Source organism: Stegodyphus dumicola, chromosome 7 (assembly GCF_044657685.1).
Source record: "Stegodyphus dumicola isolate Sdum_Otavi_A_Nest chromosome 7, ASM4465768v1".
Classification (NCBI taxonomy): Eukaryota; Metazoa; Arthropoda; class Arachnida; order Araneae; family Eresidae; genus Stegodyphus; species Stegodyphus dumicola.
In genome coordinates this window covers 107,908,514-107,929,408 of record NC_140774.1, presented here as the reverse complement: position 1 = coordinate 107,929,408, position 20,895 = coordinate 107,908,514, and the positions used below count along the sequence as shown (strand labels likewise).

The following is a 20,895-nucleotide window of genomic DNA, read 5'->3' as shown; positions in this document are numbered from 1 at the left end:
GAGATTACTAGCGCTTCTGGTTCTAAAATATCTCCCTTTGAGAAATTTTTTCTTAGCATATGTCATATGCATAAAAATAAACATTTTATATACACATAATACTATACAGCATACTGCAATATATTATGTGCATATTTTATATCCTTTAAGAGATCAACATAAGGGGGTGAAATCAAACCCAAGAGTACACAACCTTTGTTTGACGAAAGAGAAGTAATCTTACCCCAGACGCATATTCACTACTAGAAATCCATATTCTAAAAAAAGCAACAACTCATTAGACAAATGGGAAAGCTGGGCTATTGTTATTCGACATCACAAAGAATGTAAAACTCTATCTCTCTGTTGTCTGCTATTTCCTCTAGAAATAGAAACATTATTAAGATTGTTCGAAGCGATTTCTATTGCACTTTTACACTTTCGTTCTTCTCTGTTTAATGTAGTAATAGAATTTTTTACTCCTGATATTCATTTCTTAGAGAATTTAGCTAATTTGATTCCTTTCTTCATTGGAAACTGTTTCTGAAGAAACTTTAAAACTAGTGTCTTCGCTTTTCATTCCAAAGGGATTCAGTTCAGTTTCAGCAGTCTAGGAATTTGCCCATATTTTAAAAACTATTGTTTTTTCAAAAGATTATTTGAAATAGCTTAGACTAGTGGTCTAAAACTGGCTGTTTGCAGGCCACATGCGGTCTCTGAAGTGATTTTAGGCGGCCTGTGACAAATACGTAATAAATTTATACATTGTAATAAATTTCGTTCATTGATAGCACTGCAGTACATATAGACGGAACTGATGGAACTGCGATCCAAACACCGATCACAGACAATATTATGTGGTACGCAAACGCATTTCACTTATTTATTTTCTGCAAATGCGGCGTTGCAAAGATTTCAAGAATTTAAGTCTGAGTTTACATTATTTCCATTACCATTGAAAACCGACGTGAATAACACGCAACAAAATCTATAAATTGAGCTCATTAATGAAGAATTTGATATAAATCTTATTCAAAGATTTAAAGAAGCAGGTTTGATTAAACTTTATTCATACTTTCCAAAAAATAAATTACCTCAGTTATGAATATTTGTTCTAAGAACAACTGCTTTATTTTGAAATACATTTATATCTGAACAACGTTTTTTCACAGTTAAAATGAGTAAGAAAAGAACCCAATTGACCGATGGGTATCTGCAATCCGGGATGAAGATATTTCTCCAAGGCTGCGAACTTTATCTGCGAATTGAACGTCATATCAAACTACAGTAAGAATTAAATAAGTTTGTAATTATTTGCATACATGTATGTACAAATTATTTATATACGAATATTCAAATTTACATACTCATCGAGCTATTTTAATTCATGTACCAGTGAAAGATCTGATAAATAAGAGTAAGAGTCTTATAATTTATTCTTATGTTTTGCCCAACTGCTAAAATTTTCTCGGAAAACTTGGAAAATTTTCAAAATTTGTTCGTTTATGTATTAAATTAAATTATTTAATTATTAATTAAACATATTAGAATTACTTGAATTAATTTGAGTCTTAAATATTAACTCAGGTCCTTTTCAACCGTGCATTCCACCTGCATGCAATTTGAGTTTGAGACCACTGGCTTAGAGTTTAAAATGATAGATTTCCTTGGGTCCAGATTCGCCGGTTTTCACATTTAAAATGAAAGGTATTCCGATTAAAGTACTAACTGAAATCACAATCCATCCCGATATTCGAAAAACCGTGATAATTTCTCTTACGTATTTGCTTAAATGCCAGAATGAAATTTTTATTTTTCATTTACTGTAATTTACTTAATTTATGTTAAAAACTAAACCAATTAAAAATGCATCATTTTTGTATAACATTTTTACATATATTAAATTTTGCTTTTTGCAAGGTACTTTTCACGTTTTATTTTTGGTCTACGATGTACAATAAAAATCTATTACTTGGTAGCCAGTTGTGACTACGCTGCATACTGTAGGAAAAAAAACGTTTTGCACGCGGAGAGAAAATATTATACCTGCACACAATTACGTAATCCGTCTTCTATTAATAATTAATGACTACATGTTTAGCGAATATTGAAGATCAGTCAACGTATCGAACATTATGCATTTAAATTAAATAAAAGATTTTTAAATAAGCATTTTCTGTCTTATATTATAATATGAGAAAGAAAATACTTTTTTAAAAATCTGTCACACATTAATTTTATAAATAAAGAAATAAAAGAAAATATATAAATAAATTAAAAACAGAGCTATTTTATTTGGAGTTGAAAGAAAAAAAAATAATCCGAAAAATTTGAACTTCGAATAACTGAAATTCTGATAATTAGATTTTTGCTTTTCTTTGGCTTTTCAAGACTTGTTCTTTAAGACAGCTTATTTTTCCTCATGCAAAGTAAAGTCGATGGCTCAAGAATTTCGAAATTATTTATAAGCAGCTTGAGAAGCTCTAAAAGTTGAAGTGACAGGGACTTTTAATCTTCTACATTTATTTTTCACTTGAGAGCAACTTAATTGCCTTTCCTCTTATTTTATTCCTTCAAGATGTGACTAAACGAATTTCAAAAAATCATTAGTTACAACTTTTAACTATGACAGACTTCCTTTCTATTGGAATACTTGAAGCAACAAAGATAATTTGCAGTTTGCCACATTAATTGAAGAGCATTATTCCCCGATACAATACTTTTCGAAAATAGTACTTGATTTAAAATAAATTAATTCGCCTTGCGTTGTTTTGTCCGCGACGTCTTCGTTCGTTCGCGATGTTTTTGCTGCGACTTTTTCGGCGGACACCGACATCGTCAACAGTGGAATAACTTGCGATGTCGTTTGCACCAGACAACAGTAGCACTTCGGCACCAGAATGGCACCTTTTGCTCCAGGAAGGTGTTGTTAACCTGAATAGCTAGTGTAAGGGGCCTTTACTACTTATTCAGGGTAAACAATAGGTGACTCCTGCACTTATACCTAACATAACATAATGGTTATAAACGCCTTTGCTTCATTCCACGATATTACAAAAAATTGGCTTAAAAGAATATAGCCTTTGACGGAGAAGCACCGCTAAACCGCGGAGGAGAACATAGAAGCCAAAAACATGCAATTCCTCAAAATTCCTGACATTAAAAAAGCAGAGGCAGATATGCTTGATAAAAATCAGCAAAACTTACTTAAAGACAAGAAAAAGCAAAACGTATTCAAGACCTGAAAAAAGAAACGAAGGGAAAACAACTTCATTTGAGCAATAGCCAGCTATAACAACGAGGAAGATTTGTATTCCCAAGATTAGCAGAGCAAACTGGGCGAAAGAAATTTAGTCATCTGGAAAAAAAAAAACTTTCTTTTCTCTCCTATTTTGTGTATATGTATTGTTTATAATGCAAATTTCGTTAAATAAAGGTTGAAAGTTTATTACGAATTTTTTGCATGATTTCGTAACAATATTTCCTATATCATTGAAGTAACACAAACTGAAAATTCATTTTACTAAAAATTCCCATCAACGGACATAAATGGTTTTCCTCCTAGGGTCTTCATTTGTTTGTTTGTAATTCGTATCATTGATTGCCATTTCTCCGCAAACAATCAAAATGTGAATCAATAAATCTTTTCGGAGGCTAATAAAGTCGCGACTAATCATTACGAAATTAAATTTTCAAATAACTGAAAGGCTAATATAACAATTATTTTCCTTTCTTGAATTTTTATGTGCGGTTTTTATAAAAAAAATTCCTCGCAGTTTGTTTAAAGGAGGTCTAAAAAATAAGTAATGCAAAAGAATTTTTATTTCTTTTTTTAACTGTAGATTTAGTCAATCTTTTTTTAACTAAATCAATGATCAGTGCAGGAAATAAAGTTCAGTATAATGCCCATAAACTTAATTTAAATACTTACCCGTTTCAGATTTTAAAAATTTAAATTTATTAAATATTATTAATATTTAAAACACAAAAATTAAGTAGATGATATTTATCAAAAGTGAGTTTTGATAGCAGAAGAATTTTAAATAAATTCATCAAAATTACAAAATATCTTATGCAGATCATATAATGAACTGCTAACTTTGAATAACTTTGAATCCTTTGCATTGGAATTCAAAGTATACAGAGGGGTAAAAAAGAAAGGGAGAGAGTTCCATTTCTCCCGTTCTACTGGACCGATTGACGAAGTTCAAATTGCGTTTTTCATGTCTCGGAAGCGCGACTTAGAACATAAATTAGATTTATATATAGCATTATTCGAACACAGGTATTTTGACACAAAATCGAAATTTTTGTGAAATGAACATGCCATTTTTTTTCAATATTTCCATTCTACGACTCGAATTATGCCTAAATATTAAATTTTCTAAAATTTGGATCGAAATTTACCGAGAAATTAAAAAAAAAAAAAATCTTCGCGCATTATTTTTAGTTTGCGCCTAGAATAATTTACTTGGCGAACTTCTTAATTTATAGCAACCTACTTTCCTTCCCTTTTTACTCTTTTGCACGAAGTAAAAAGGAAGTATTGTAATCGCGAAAAGCTTCAGGCAGCATATTTCAACGAAAATATCCACTTTGACCGCTTTCGAATGCATTTTAATGATGTTTCTGTGTGATATCTCTACGTAAGGACAGAATAAAAGACTCTTTTCCTCCAAAAAAACTGCTTTAAAATGAATTCTGAAGAGAATTTTTCGTGGCGTCTGTACGAACGTATGTACGTACGTGCGTACATACGTTCGTACAGACGCCACGAAAAATACGTGCGTACGTACGTATCTCGCATAACTCAAAAACGAGTAGCCTCAGAAAGTTGGAATTTTGTATATAAGACTACGATAACATGTAGATGTGCACCTCGTATTTTGGTTTCAATCGGCCGCGCCAAACGTATATAAATATATTTATACATATATATCCACTCTGTTACCCGGCTCAGTGATCTCAGTTTCTTTACTCTTATATGTTTGTAAATTGTACATTTTTTGCTTTAAAAATGATTGAATTATGTTGTTTTTATTTTCCGGTTAAGGATTTTATTCCTTTAGTAAATCTGTGTGCAATAGTTTTAGAATTATCAGCAATTTTAAAGTTGTCTAAGTGCCGCTAAGCCTTTTTTTAATGGCGGCCATTGATGTTTACATTTGAAACAGGAGACTTGTGGATTTGTTGCCAATCTAGAGAAACTTAACTTCGCAACAACAAAGATAACGCATTCATTTATTATTGCCAATTAAATCATGCTTAATCCTTTCTTGAATGTTTTCGAGGAAATAAGCGTTTAAGATTTACTTCGTAATTTTTAATAGAGATATTTTGAGTTTTTATGTATTTTTGCCTTGTCGCGAAGTGAGAACTGAATTAATTGAATGAGAAATACTCAATCGTCTGTGAAAAACTGTTTTTTTGTTTTGTTTTGTTTGCTTTAATTTCTTTTATACATAGTTCTAGCTTTAGTATTTGAATAGAAGATGTGGCAACGATTAGATAATTCTTTAAATGATATAAATTTTGTGCATTCAGAGTTATAGTATGAACGAAATATAATACTGTTAAGTAAACCTAGCGCCAGAGTGTCGCTATGGTAAACAAAGTGAATTTTAAAAATGCATTTATTCTATTGTGGTTTATGCGCTGTCGGCAAGTAGGTTTAATTCAATCTAATAAGTTTAAATAAAATGCAAGAAAAAATGCGTATAATTTAATATTCCGTATAAGGAAGTCATGTGGTGTACACATGAGATTTTTTTCGTTGTAGATTAGCGGAAGAAAAGGCTTCATTCATACTTTCAAGTATTTTTAATTAAATGGAAAATCAAAGTTTATGTGGACACTACTTAAGCAATTCTTTTACAAAGAAAATTAAATTCAACCAAAACCTGCAACTCTTTGAAGAAGTCATGCCATGGGCCAAGCAAGTCCTTTATCTTGGGGTGATCCTCAGTAAAACCTTATCATGACACCCACACATAACATCTATCCTTAATAAGTTTCGAGTTAGTAAAGTCACACTTAACCCCTTATTTCTCGAAACAGTGTACTTTTAATAGACAACAATTTGCTTATTTATAAAACCGTATTGCGTCCTATACTATGCTATGCCTGCTCGGTCTGGGCATATTCATGCAAATCTTATAGAAAAAAATTGCAACAGGGACAAAATTGTGTCCTAAGACAGATTACCAATTCGCCCTGGTACGTTCGAAATCAAAAGTTACATGAAGAAAATACTTAAGTGTTTTTACTGCCGGCTCGCCTAGAACTTTTATGCCAATCATGTTAATATCAACAACCCAGTTATAAGGATTTACGATTACGACTTTAAGACCCAAATAATAGTAAACGGCGTATGGCCATACTTAGTACCCATTCTGTATAACTTATTTAATCTGTTATGTACCTCTTAATATTGTAGATTTAAGGTTTAATTATTACTAATGCACCAAGAGACTCACACTACTTTGCCTATTGTTTATATGAATGTTTTTTTCTGCATCAGGCTATAGCCAGCGCATTCCTCCTTTCTCGGCCTTCCCAGATAGCACTTCAGGTCTATATTGAAACTTGACGCACACTTTAGTTTTTTTAGAAATTTATCCTTCAATTTATCTTTTAGTTTATACTTATTCTTATAACTTTAAAAAAATGTTAAAAAACATGATTTAATTATATATATAAACAAAATTCTAAATATATATTAGTTACTCATAACAGTATTCGAAATAACATATCTGTTCTACAAGGGGTAAGGTTCTTGAGCCAGGCTCCCTGGTGGGTGCTACACCGTTTCCCCAGTGCGTCAAATAATTTTAACAAAGTGCGTAAAGCACATTTGGCGTTATTATCGCTCAAAAAAAAAAAAAAAAAAAAAAAAAAAAAAAGGAATTGTTGAATTTTAAAACGCGCCAATATGTAAATTCATGTATATCTTAGAAAATTTTGAATAAAAACTCTAATTTTTTGCAGGTGTTACTAGAAATACATCTACTTTAAGATGATGTTAAAAATTTTATAGGTTATAGTACAAAAATATTTTCTAAAAATTTATAAAAAATATTGAAAAATACAAATTTTAAAAATAAATCATATAAAATATGCGCATTATATTTGGATTAAGTCTAAATTTCGAATTCTGGCAGAAGGAATAAAGTAAGTTTAATAAAAAAAAAGAGATATGAAAAAATATGTATCAAATTCAATTAACGTTGAGGAACTAAAATTTTTAGAGCTAAGTTTTTAAAAACTACCAGCGCGATTTTTACAAAACTTGGCAGTTTGGCATAATTGGAGGCGCAAAATCGAAACATGGAAAAGCAAATGGCATATCATTTCAGAAAAAGTCCGATTTTGTGTCAAAATACCTATATTAGAACAATTTATTTGCTAAAGAAATATTGATTATATTATCTCCTAATATAAATTTAGTAGAATGCATCAAAATGAGGTAGCCCAGAAGTATGAAATTTAATTCCGAAAATTGTTTTTTTAAAAAGAACTTGAATGTAAATCCTGAATAAAAGTTTTTTAAGGGGACCTCATTTTGATACATTCTACTAAATTTATATTAGGATAATCAATATTTCTTTAGTAAATAAATTATTATTATCTTTGCAGCTATAGCGAAAGAAAACTTAGAAAAACTTGTTTCCGATTTCAATGAATTTCAGTTCATTCTACATTGGAACAATGATAGATATATATATCAATCTTATACATATCCGAAGTTGCGCTTTCTACACATGGAAAAACGCAAGTTGAAGTTCGTCAATCGGCCCAATAGAACATATAGAACTGTTCCACTTTTGTTTTTGCGCAGTGTACGTATAATTTTAATGTTTAGGAACACTTTTATAGCTGATATGTTATTTGTAACATTTAAGCACAACCAAAATATGCCGCAATAGATGTAATATAAGGCAGCCTTACGTTCAGATTTTCCTGCTTTTTCTAAATGCTTTTCAAGGACAAAAAAAGAGCATCATCACACATATATCAGGTTGACGTTGTGAAAACGTTCTACAAGGAAAAATACTATCTAAATTTAAATCTCTGCTTATCATCTGAAGCTAAAATTAATCAAATGTGTTTTCGTTTAATGGGCAGCTAATAAATCATCTTACTCTATTTTTCAAATGTTAAGGTGCGCAAAAGGACAAGTTTGACGTCCAGAAGCTCACTTCGGTAAAGTTAAAAAATATCATTTATATTCTGGTCCACATGGCGTATAAAATGTTTGGACTTGTGAATTGGGTCCTCCATTCAATAAAATAAGCTCGGTTTAATTTGACTGCACTAGGTTGAAATCTAACATAATATAATAAATTTTAAGCCTACCCCGATATACAGCACTGCAGATTTATTTTGAAATATTTAGCACTGCGGGCTTGTTTTACCGCTGTCCTGAGAAGTCTAGAATTGTTAATACTTTCTATACGTGAATCTTCATTCTTCTTTGAGAGGCGAGGAAAGGAATTGCCAGCTTCCATCTGATTACATCATTAAAGTTTCCTTTAAATCAAATATAAGAAGTATGTAAGCTAGAAATTTGAAAAACGGTAATTTATTTTATGCTTCTTGGAAGTGTAATTTTTATGGTTCTAGGAAATATACTGATATAGTGCTTGGGTTTAAACTATAGTGGAGAATTTGGTAGTTGACGCAAATATCTTAAAAGTGACTAATTGTTTAAAAATGAAGTGTAAAAATTATAATTTTCGAGTGAAAAGTTTGAAATTAGTTAATTCTAAGCAACCTGAAAAATAGAATATGTTCTTGGTTCCTTTAAAGGTTTTTTTAATCAATTAATTTATTTAATTTAACTTCGTGCGATCCCAGTCCTTCCCCCCCCCGAATCCCCCTCACTTCACACACCTGATGAAATATTTGTTGAAGGCCGTTTTCGTGTTAGATTTATTCAGTTTCGATAGGCTGATAATGAAAACATATTAAACCAATTCCAGAATTTCTTTAGTCTCACGTTTGGAATTTATACAGTATCTCTGTTGCGTAACGATCCCTTTAGATAACTGAAACATTATTATTATCGAAGTTTTTTTAAAATCTCAGTTAATTGCATGGAAATATGATAACTTCTAGCATGCCTGCAGTTTCTGGCATAAAAGAATTCAACGAGACATTTCATTTAGAAAAGGGGTGTTATCAGGGCCTTAAACGCCTTCTAATCATTATTGATTTAAATTCTAAATTATAATAATCGCTTCTTTGAGGTATGGAATTCAATTTTCACCTGCGAATAAAATCAATAATTCTTTTCAATATCTAGTGCAAGAAATCTCTGTTCAGTTAGATCAGAGGTTCTTAACCTTATTCCCCCGTCTGGGCACATCTGACAAACAGGAAATTGCTGGCGGGTGCAGTTCAAAAAAAAGTATGATGATTCATAATATTTTTTTAATTTACAACAGTATCATACACTAAAAAGGTAACAAAAATTAAAAACAGTTAATTTAATGCCATTTTTGGCATTGTATATTATCAGCTAATTTTTCAATGTCAGGCATATAAGATGTTATTCCCAATCTTATAGCATATTCAAGATTGCTATCGTTAAGTCGAGATCTAATTGTTCATTTACTTGCGTCCATTGTTAAAAATAACGAATCACACAAATATGTGGAACCTAAACAAGATTTTAATTTGTAAGCTTCTTTTTTCAAAAGGGGTTATTTTTTATCTTCCAATAGATTTCGAATAATTTCATAGTCTGCACAATTTTAATATAATATCACCTGAATACTTAAAATCTCATCTTCAGTTGAAGATGCTTCTTCCTGAATAGTTTTCTCCATGGTATTTGCAAATTCAGAAATATTAATTTGCGGATTGAATGGGTTTACAGAAAAAAATGAAGTCAATGGCTCAATAATCCGAAAATTGCTGGAACCTATTTTCGAATTGTTCCAAAAGCTTCTGAAGGTGAGTAATAAATAAATTTGGGTCAAACGAATTTTCACCGATAACTTTTCTCATTAGGGGAAAATAATCGAGAGAACCTTTTGATAAATTTTATTTCCAGAATTGTAATTTTTATTAAAATTATTAATTGCAGAAACCATTTCCACTATATCTTTATTTTTTTCCCCTGGAGTTGAAGGCTTAAAATATTCAATTTTTCTCAAATATCAGTTAAAATGAAATATTTTTAATCACTTATAGATGTTCAAAAAATCGGGTGAGAACTTTGCCTCTACTTAACCATCTTATGTCTGTGTGTAAAATAAGGTCAGACTTTGAAGAATTGCCCTCTTCTACAAATGATTTATAGATTCTGTGTGACAAAAAATTTGTTCGAATTTTGTTGATTATTTTTATAACTAAATTCATGAGATGCTCAAAGGATAATATTTTAGCACATAATGCTTCTTAGTGAATAATGCGATGATAATGCATGAAGAATGTGAAAGATTCATCTTTTGCAACGAGATATGAATCCATTATTGCAGCTCACCATTGGTGGAGCCCAATCAGTAGTTATTGCTGATACTTTTTGCAAAGGCATATTAATTTCTCTAACATAATTTTTAAAGATATTAAAAATATCTTCTTCTCTTGTTTGCTCATGCATTAGTAGTACTTTTAGTAGTTCTTCTTCTACACTAAAATGGCTAAAAATCATCCTTATGCATAATGTATCAAATAAATCTGTCGACACGTTTAACCGAAGTGAAAACCATTCACATTTTTCCATATAATCACATTTTTCCATATATATATAGTTGAAATTTACAAAGTTCAACTGACTTTGTAAATTAGTTGATAACATCTGTATTCTCTTAGTAATTGTATTGTTAGATAACTGCACATCTTGTATTACTGCAATAACTTCTTGCTTATTATGAAATCCTTCAAACAACGCATCCAGCTCCCTTTAGAAATGCTTTCTTGATTAATTCGCTGTCTGAGAAAGGTTTTTTTACCTTTTTCCAACAAATGAGAAATTTTGAAGGAAGCGACTGTGGCATTTTTATTTTTATTTGCACGATTAGTAAAAATCGCTTGCTGGGCAGATAGCCTTCATTTAAGTTAAATAATTTTCCTTTTTCTCAACTCTGTTTTAGGCGGGTAATCAACGTCGGAAGCATTGTAATTAGTCTTGAAATTGCGTTCGAGGTTATGTTTCTTCAAAACTGATACAGTACTAATGAAAATCAAACAAACACACTTGTTCTTTATCTATATATATCCGTAGTCTTCTCTGCAGTCGCTGTTGAAATGATACATTCGTTGCCTTTTGCTAGAGGAACTCATTTTACGGTGAGAAAACTAAAATTAAAATTAAAGAGTTATAAAAGTTAAATCTGAGAAAATTCTTAATCTGCAACAGATTCAACGCGAGGATCTTCAAAGACAATAACAACTGATAAGACAAAACAGTGTTGCCAGTACAATAATTTTACGACTTATATTTTATTTCTAAAAGTAAGAGGAATCTCGCGGCCACACAAAAAATCGTGGCGTACCGCGGGTTGGCCACGGTTGATATTGATATAGTATATATCGGACAGTCGCGGGCGCACAAAAATACCCTCGCGGGCATATTGGCGTATATACTATTATATCTTGTCGTATTATTTTAAGTTGATTTAAACTAATAACTGCGTTCAGTTATTAATTTGATAAAAATGTTATTTAATTTGATAAAAATGTTATTTAATTTGATAAAAATTTTATTTAATTTGATAAAAATTTTAAATAAAATGTTTTGTGTACAGTTTTATACAAATACACCGTTACACATGACATATTAAGGTGCTGACAAGATTCCAAAGTAATTTCGTTTTCCATTCAGATTTCATAAAAATGTGAATTTCTGCTTTTATGAGTGATTTGTCTGATTTAACAGATTAAAATTTCAAGAAATATAGTCGAATCATGTAAATATTGTACCCGCATAATTTTAAAATCGATAATATAACTTATATTATATGAGAAGTTTAGCCCAGTTCTCTTTGATACTGACATAATTTTCCAACTATATGTAATCCTTTATATCTCATACTTGTAAATAACTATATATTAAAAGCAACCTTTACTAAGTATGCAAAAGCTAAAAGATAAACAGAATTATTAAACTAAATAAATTTAATACGAGTATAATACGGCAAGATAAAATACAGTCATGTAAAGAAAAATATGTCTTGACGGCGAAACGTCCCGACGACGAAATATCCCGACGTCGAAACGGCCACGGTGAAAAGTCCTAGACCCTGAGTTAGATGGTTCAGTAAGTACACCGGTAAAATAAATTAAGAGAATTTTCATATTTGATCTTAGATCTCCAGAACAACTAGACAGATTTTAATAAAATTTAGTGTGAATATAGGTTGATATAATACAAACAAACTAAACATTCAACAGTTATAGTAGACACACATGTTCGTGTGTAACACTCATGGGAGTCTGAAGGTCTGAAACAGCGGTTGCAGAAGACACAAAAGAAATGTTTTAATAGGGGGTATGGTCCCCTCTTACAGTCATACAGGAATGGCAGCATATTGTCATACTGGAAATAAGGGAGTTTATCAGTGCCTGTGGCAATTGGTCCCACTCATTCAACAACGCTGTTTTCAGTTCCTGGATAGTTCTCAGAGGGAAGTTGTGAGTTGCAATTGCTCTTCTCAGAGCTTCCAAGATATGCTGTATAGGATGGAAGTCTGGAGACCTGGCTGGACAATCCATCCGGCGAATATCCGCACTCTCGAGAAATTCGTCGACCAGAAGAGCTCTATGTGGCCTCCCGTTGTCTTCCTGAAAGATGGACTAGGGGCCCACTGCAGCCCGGAAAATGCAAACCTAGGGCTCCAACACCTCATCCCTATATCTCACACCAGTCACAGAGCCTCTGTCAAAGACATGGAGGGGTGTGCGGCCATCCAACATAATGCCTGCCCAGACCATTACATCGCCACCGCCATAATTGTTGATTTCGCGGACATTGGAGGGTAGGTAGCGGGTCCCTGTTTCTCTTCATATGAAAGTATGGCGAGAATCGGTGTTTAGGCTAAACCGAGAATCGTCAGTGAACAGAACGGTCGTCCATTGCTTCGTACTCGAATCACTATGCTGCCCTGCACCATGCTAATAGGACTCTCCTGTCCGTAGACGTGAGCAAACAGCTGGTCTTCTGGCAAAAAACCATCTCTCATTCAGTCTTTTGGAAACAGTCACCCTTGTTATACGGGTTCTTGTGGCTGCATACAGGTCCCGAGAGAGCTGAGAAGCTGTAGCCCCTCAGTTACGCCTCGTTAAAATGGATAAATAGCGATTTTGTCTGGCCGTCGTGGCTCTTGGACGACCTTGCCCAGGCTTTCTCTCGATGGATCCAGTATCCTGGAGCTGTTCCATAGGTTACATACGATGCTGGGCGTTAAATTAAGCTCTCTGCATATCTGGACTTGCGATTGGCCTGCCTCTAGCCTCCCCACAATTCGCCACCTTATTCCATTATCTAAAAGTTGATGGTTACTCATTTTTACTGTTCTGATGTAAATTTAACCGATTACTGCAAGATAACACCAAGAAATTCACCGAGGTGTGCTAGCGAACGCAATTCGTCTTACCCTCCACGAGCTTATAAAGCCTGTTCTTCTGCTGCCTTCGCCTTACACACACGTGTACGCTTACATATTTGCCGTACAAGATTTGCCTTTTTATCTAGAAGCAGTGGTTTTTCCTTCAGTTCAGTTCTTTTCATGCAATTCTGTAAAATTTACAAATTCTTTTAATTTATTTCACCAGTTTACAAGATGTAAATGAAATAGAAGGTTTCATCACCTTCTTCGCAGATATTCTGCCTTTTTTAATAGCTTGTAGAATGATGTCCACTTAAACTCTCCAAGTCTTGAATGTGCTTACTCAAAGGGTAATGAAACAATGTTTATTTTTTTACCATCCAGGAAGGGAAACTTTAATTTCTTATCGGGCGATAGCCTGAAATCACTTTGCGATCTTTGATTATTTAATAATGTTTCATACCTGATTCTTTTCTCCGCAATTTCAGCCTATATTCTAATTGCTTCTGATCTTTCGTCCCTTGGATATGTCGAAAGCTTTTTGTTTTAGAGTAGAAAATTCTTTTAAAAAGTATTCATAACAATATCTCTAAGTGTGTTTTTTTTACAAATTTTTAACTTAAGTCATGAAGCAGCAGAAAAAGAGCAAACATGGTATAGATAATATGTTTTAGCCTCCAACGGATCTTTTATTATGTGGCATACTAATTTGATTTTCATTGCGCGGCTAAAATTAAAAATATGAGGTCACTGAGAATATTAATTATTTTTGCACAATTTTAAGAACTTCAAAAACCGCTTCTTTAGTGTTTCGTGAGAGGGAAGAAAGTCACGACCATTATGAATAAAAACGATTACACTGACTAGAGACAGTTAAGGAACAGCCGACGTAAAAATCATTTAATCATATTTACTGAAATATTTGAAATGGTTGAAAGAGAAAAAGGCCATTTATAAATTTCAATAGATTCGAATAAGAAATTCTGGAACTAGAATAGAACGACGAAACATAATTGGCCGATAAGTACGGTGAGTCCCATTTTAGTTTTAGGATCTAGTATCAGCGCGTTGTTATTTATAGAAAAATAATCTGAATTATTTAGAGATTTCATTCGAAATGGTTACAGTTGCAGACCGTGGAACTCAATGAACAAACATTTTAGATAGTTATATTCCTATTATATAGAAAAACTGCTTGCTTTACTAATACTTCTAGTGAAAGAGATAGCTGACATTGAGATTCTCATCAACAGTCTGCAGCTAGTGCTCTTGCAGGAAAAAATGTTTCAACTAAGTAGTAACTAAGCAGTTATCAGAAACTTTAAATAACAAAATTACACTAAAAGTTCGGTAATTTGGTAATGCTAAAAGTGCAAAAAATGAAAAAGTAAAATATATAAATAATAAAATAAAAATAAATAATAATAAATAATATATATAAATAAATAATAATATATATAAATAATATATATAAATAATAAAATAAAAAATGTAAATAAATAAAATAATTGAATTGAAATAAAATCCAGACAGCGCATTATAGATAGATGTTTTCTCTAATAATATGCGTGTTTTTTCTCTGAGCAGATTGCTGTTAAATATTTAAAAAAACCAGTTGAAGCCGAATTCTGCGTGTAAAAATTTCATTTCTTTTCACTGGATCTATATAAATTTAGAAAATATTTCACAGTAATCGTTCCTCATCACACAATAATTCACAGTAATATTCTTCATAATCTAGCATCAATAATATTAGAAAAAGCTGAGTATTATTTCCTATAACTACGATCATATTCTATTATTACATAATATTCGCAAATTAAAAGAAATTACATTGTTTGTAAATTAGATATTAAAGTACTCTTAAGTATTTTGCTGTTCTGGTTCATCGCTCTAAGTTTATGGAAATACGCAGCGAAGCGTAAAAGGTATTCCACAGGAAACCTTAACCACAACAATCTTCACTGAGAAATGTGATCCACGTTTTGAACAATTAAATTTTATCTCCGAACAAATCGCCAAATTTGACATATCTTTCCCCCTCCCCTTTATACAAATCTTATTGGCGATTCTAACCTTGCTCTTAATCCCTAATCTTCATGATCCTTTTAGCCAAAGTTAAGGAATCTATTGTGTAATGTATTATTGGAACTCTAGAGCACCGTGCCATTGAGACCGTGGTAAGTCACGTGGTATCTGATTCAGAGTTTTGATTCTGGAACGCATGGAATTTTTGGAAGGATTTTGAAGTGGGTATAAAAGACCGCAGAATCAACAAAATGTCATTCAACAAACAATCATCAAGGAATAATCATGTTTTTGGTAAGTACAACAAAGTTTTACCTTTCCGTTTCTTTCGAAACCCAAGAATTGGATTATTGATTTTGAAGAATAATTTGGTAAATTGGCAGTTAAAAGCATTTTAAAATATAAATAATAATATTTTAGGAAAAGTTATTAATTCAAATGATAAAGCATTTGTTAGGGCTGTTATTCAGAATCTTTGAATTAAGGGAAAATTAATAGCAATAATAATGAAGATGAGAAGGAGGAAATGTTTCATCTCGGTAGTCAATGCAAAGACAAATTTATTTAATTTCTTTGTAATGGTTTCACCTCTGTCTGCAGACGTTTCAAATGACATAGTTGACGTTTTCAAATAGTTTAGGATGAAAAAGAAGTTCTTACCACATAGAAATTATATAGACTTTGGAAAATATGTTATTAATTAGATACTCAGTTGCATTATTATGAAGATCTAATTTATTCATTATATTAATAGAATAATTAGTCCCATTTAAAAAATTGTTTTTTTCTTTTTTTTTCTAAGAAAAATCGGATAACAAAGTAAATGCAAAAAAATCGAATTGCAGTTCTAAAAATTTATCGAAACAGCTTGCGCATTTTATTGCCACACATCCATATCTTTTTTATTTCTCGTTCAATATTTAAATATTTATTGAAAAGTAACTTTTCAAAAAATTATATTTGTTAATTAGGAATGAATGTCAAGAAAAAATTAACTATTCAAATCAGGAAGCACTAATAATTAATTAATAAATAACTTTTCTGCATCAGCTGACTATTTTGTTGCACGAGCTTACTAATTAAGAAATTTTTTATTTTGAAAATGGCAACATGAGCTAAAAAGCAGTCGTATTTGTTCATCAGTTTGTTACGGACTTAATATATCTTATATCTGTCTTCTACAAAGGTGTTTTCTAAATATTAAATTGAGATATTTTTAAAAAATTCTTTCTTAATCAAATACTATGATTTTAAGTAACTTTCAAAACGTAATTAAAATTACACATTATTATTACAGTTGTAGACTTTCCTAATTATATTTAAAATTTTCAAGCGCCTTTTTTTACTCGTCTCATGGAGATCTTAAGTCTGGATTGCTTATATTCCGATCGAAATTATTCATTTTTACAAAATTCTTTACTGTTTCTTGATATTAATACCAATTATAGCAGCAAATTAGCTGGCCCTTATACTACTCCTAAAAAAGTGAGTATACATTTTATTAACTATACTAGTTCAATTTCTAAACTGTACAAATCATCAGTTATGGGTTTGAAGATGATTCTTGAATTTTCTTAAAAATAATTTAACTAAAATGTTGAGTTAAAGCATTGCGATACAGTATGTCCTCTGTCATACCTAGAACATGTAAATGAATTAAAAAGTTCCTGTGTTTAAATTTTATTTCTTCAGAATATCATCTTAATTTGCATATAACTCAAAATTATCAAAGTTTCAAAAACTGAAATTTTTTATTGTAGTAATTACATTATTTTAAGTTATCTTGAGATAAGGAAGCATGGTAATGAAGCAAGAAATTCAGCTATTATCCGTAAAGAAAATAAAAATCTGATCATTACGTAATTTAGAATGTAAATTTTAGCTTCAAATGTCTTCTTTTCTAGAGACCTATTTTATTGTACTAAAGAGAACAATGGCAAGGAGAAAGTTAGATAATGCCTTCAAAATCTAAATCCATATTAATTTTTACTTGCCCTCAAATCTTTTTCCTTTCCTGGTGGAGGGAGGTAAAAAAGAATATTTTGGACAATTACTAATATTTTTTTTACTTCTTTTTCATCACAGTTTTTAATTTTCCTCAATTGTAAATTCTTTTTTTTAACTGCATCTTTAATATTGTTGCCTTTACACTTAAAAACTACATCTTAATTATTCATTATTCCTGGTCCTTATAGTTTAATTATTTGAAAAATAAAACGAATATGAAACGTGAAGCCAATGGAAAGAATGACAATTATAAATGCTCATTTTTGTAATAGTTGCTTTCCTATTACCATTAGCTGTACCACAATGTTGAAGTATATATTCATTTAAGAATAACGATATAGACATAATGGCAAACTGTCAGTTTTCGTAATTTTTCTCAGTCTTTAGCAAATTTTAATTTATGTTTACTGACAGATTTCTAATTTCTCAATCTTTGGAAAGAGAATTTTTTAAATGAAATTTTTCATTATAGAGACACATTGCATTTAGCATAAAAAACTGAATGATTTGAAAATAACGTATTTACTTAAAACATTTAATCCCTGTTTCACTTTTAATAACATAGCTTGCTGTAATTTATAATATAACTAATAGGAAATTCTTATAAACACCTTCCTTAAAGTAACTTATAAAAAATATTTCTAACGTCATGTAATACCTTACTTGTCATGTAATACCTTACTTATAAAAAATATTTCTAACGTCATGTAATACCTTACCTTGGCTACAGAACGATACTTCTTTTTTGTAATGAAGTGGGAAAAGGCGACATTTAATGCTGTTGTAGCTCAAATCAGTATCTTTGTAACATGACATTTTAACACTAATACTAGATATCATAATCATATTTTTACGATATGACATAAAGTAAATTAATATTACTTATCACTAATGGCATTATCAAAATGGGCTGTGCATCTTAACGCATTGAGGAGGAAAAGGGAGGAGGGAAGAAAATGAAGGAAAGAAAGATTTTTTTTTTCCCTTTCCTTGTATTATGACAACAATATTTACCTCTTTCCCTTTTTCTGTGCATAGCAGGGGAATTGATCTATTTTCGATAGCATGATTTCCTGTTTGCTCGACGAAGCTCAAATTCAACGTAAGAACATATCTTGTGGCGCCATCTGTTGCATGTTTGCTAATATTTGCTAAATTTCAGATAATTTATTTATAAAAACAGAAAAGAAACAATGAATAAGGAAAAACTGCTTTTTAAAGTTACTTAATAACATTACATAAATATTGTGATATTATTAGTGAAAGAATTGTTAATCATGCAGCTAAATGTAGCAAATATTCTTCTTAAATGCAAGAAGAATTAAAATGTTACAGATCTAATCTCTGCTTGTATCTTCCGTGTTTGCCGGAGTAACATTTTCTTGATGACATGTTAATGAAATTTTAAAATGCTGAAGTTATAATCAACACATTTCTGTTAGTTAAAGAAGCTTTACGAGGGTATAAAAGAAATACACACGGGCTTTCAATTTTTGAGCGAAATATTTCACTAATTTATTTTTCTGAAGTTTTCTTACCAAAATTTAAATGTTCATAAACTCAAACTAAGTTTCTAAAGTGTTCATAACATTACATAATGTAAATCTGGGAATTAAAATATCTTAAAAGGGTAGGCCGGAAAAGTATTTTAAGAAAAATATTTTCTCATCTTACAATTAGCTTCCAGTGTTAAGATAATCAATCCTTTAGTGTTAAAATGATTTCAGTTATAATGATGATGATTAATGCGAAATTTAAGATGTCATATCTAATGTTTTCGTAATATTTCTGTAGGCATGAGATTTAAAATATTGTCTATAATGATGATATGTTAATTGTGCTTTGTTTCATTTTGCAGAAAATCGTGGTTGCACTCAGCTGCATTGCAGTTACATTGGCCTCTGATGGCTACTATCTTCAGCCACAAGTCTATGTTCATGAACAACCACGACATTTAAGTGAGCATCTGAATAGTGGCCTTGAATACGGAAATCATGCTGCTCGTGGATATGACCATGGAGGCCTGAGAAATCTGCAGCATTTACAGTCTGGCCATGGAGCTAGCAATTTCGGTGCTGGAAATGCCCACGCCCTCAGGGATCTCGCTGTTCAAAATCATCACGACCAGGGTGCCCATGCAGCTCTCCATTCAGCTGGAGCACAAGAAGGTCATATAAGAAAGGCCCATGACCGTGGCTTATACGAACGCGAAAAGAAGTATGGTTACGAAAAGGGTTACGGCTATGAACGTGAAACAAAGCACCACGACAGAAATCAGGACGCTCAGAGTTATGGCAGCGGCTACAAACACAATGAAAACAGAGACCATTACAACAGAGGTGCTAATGCTTTACGTGATTTGGCTTCCCATGGAAACAGATATCAGCATGGTTCCAATGCTTATGGACACAACAATGCCCTCATTGATGTCGCCGCCAACCACAATAGAGGAAGTGACATTTTGTCCAACTATGGTAGAGATTTCAAGCTCCGAGATTTGAATGTTGCACGTCCCCAGCCCGTTGTCGTCTACCAGCCTGAATACGTCCAGAAAAGTTATCTCCCAGGAATCGGCAACTCCTTAGACAGGTTTAGATACCTCAGCTTAGGTGGAATCAATGGTCTTCATGGCTTGGGTGGAATCCGAGGATACGGATTGGGATATAACCAAAGTCCTCTACAAATTCTGTCTCCTAGCCAATCGCATCTTGGTCTTGGCAGTTTAGGTGCCAGTAGCATTTGGTAAACTTAAGGTTTATAATGTTTGACATATTTCGGAAAGTTAAATGGACTTCTACTGTTGAGCCAGTGATGGGAAACATCTTTTTATATTCACAATAAATTAATTTTTCTGTCAATGCCCAAACGGTGTAAATACGTATAATAAAAAATTTTCTTTCAACATAAAAACGATGAAGTTTTTGAGTCATTTGTTTTTCCTTCATACACATTTCGTGATAATTATCCGTAAAGATTATTGTCGATATCTATTATTCCTGGAAGACAGATAACCTGGAAATTAGATTTAATAAAAGATGGTGGCTAAAGGTGAACTCTAAATGGAAATATTCAGGCATGAAATTTTTTTGGATTACAAAATGTTAATTCGATTAAATTTTATAATTCAACTGTTTCTATATTTTTTAATGATTTGAATTAAAAGTATTACGACATAATTCAATTATCTGAATAAATTGAATGGGGCATCATAAACGTGAAGCAAGAATCTGTGTTAGGCGTATATTTTTAGCATAGAAATTCTGTCGATTTCGAGAGCGAACAATGTGCCTCTTCATCAGGTGCAAATCGATAGAGTTTCTATGCTAAA

General features: G+C 31.6%; 1 protein-coding gene and 1 long non-coding RNA gene across 2 annotated transcripts in view; one reads left to right on the top strand and one right to left on the bottom strand.

Moving 5' to 3' along the window:
- Positions 1–18,545, bottom strand: part of LOC118191207 (uncharacterized) — a 58,020-nt gene extending 39,475 nt beyond the window's left edge. The window contains exon 1 of the long non-coding RNA XR_004758538.2: positions 18,287–18,545. This is a non-coding gene — a long non-coding RNA (uncharacterized LOC118191207). The remainder of the gene's footprint in view (positions 1–18,286) is intronic.
- LOC118191206 (uncharacterized) lies at positions 15,719–20,477 on the top strand. Its single transcript, XM_035362005.2, has 2 exons — positions 15,719–15,854; positions 19,426–20,477. Exons 1-2 carry the CDS (start codon positions 15,846–15,848, stop codon positions 20,311–20,313), a joined length of 897 nt encoding a protein of 298 aa, XP_035217896.1. The 5' UTR covers positions 15,719–15,845; the 3' UTR covers positions 20,314–20,477.
- Positions 20,478–20,895: the final 418 nt, after the last annotated feature.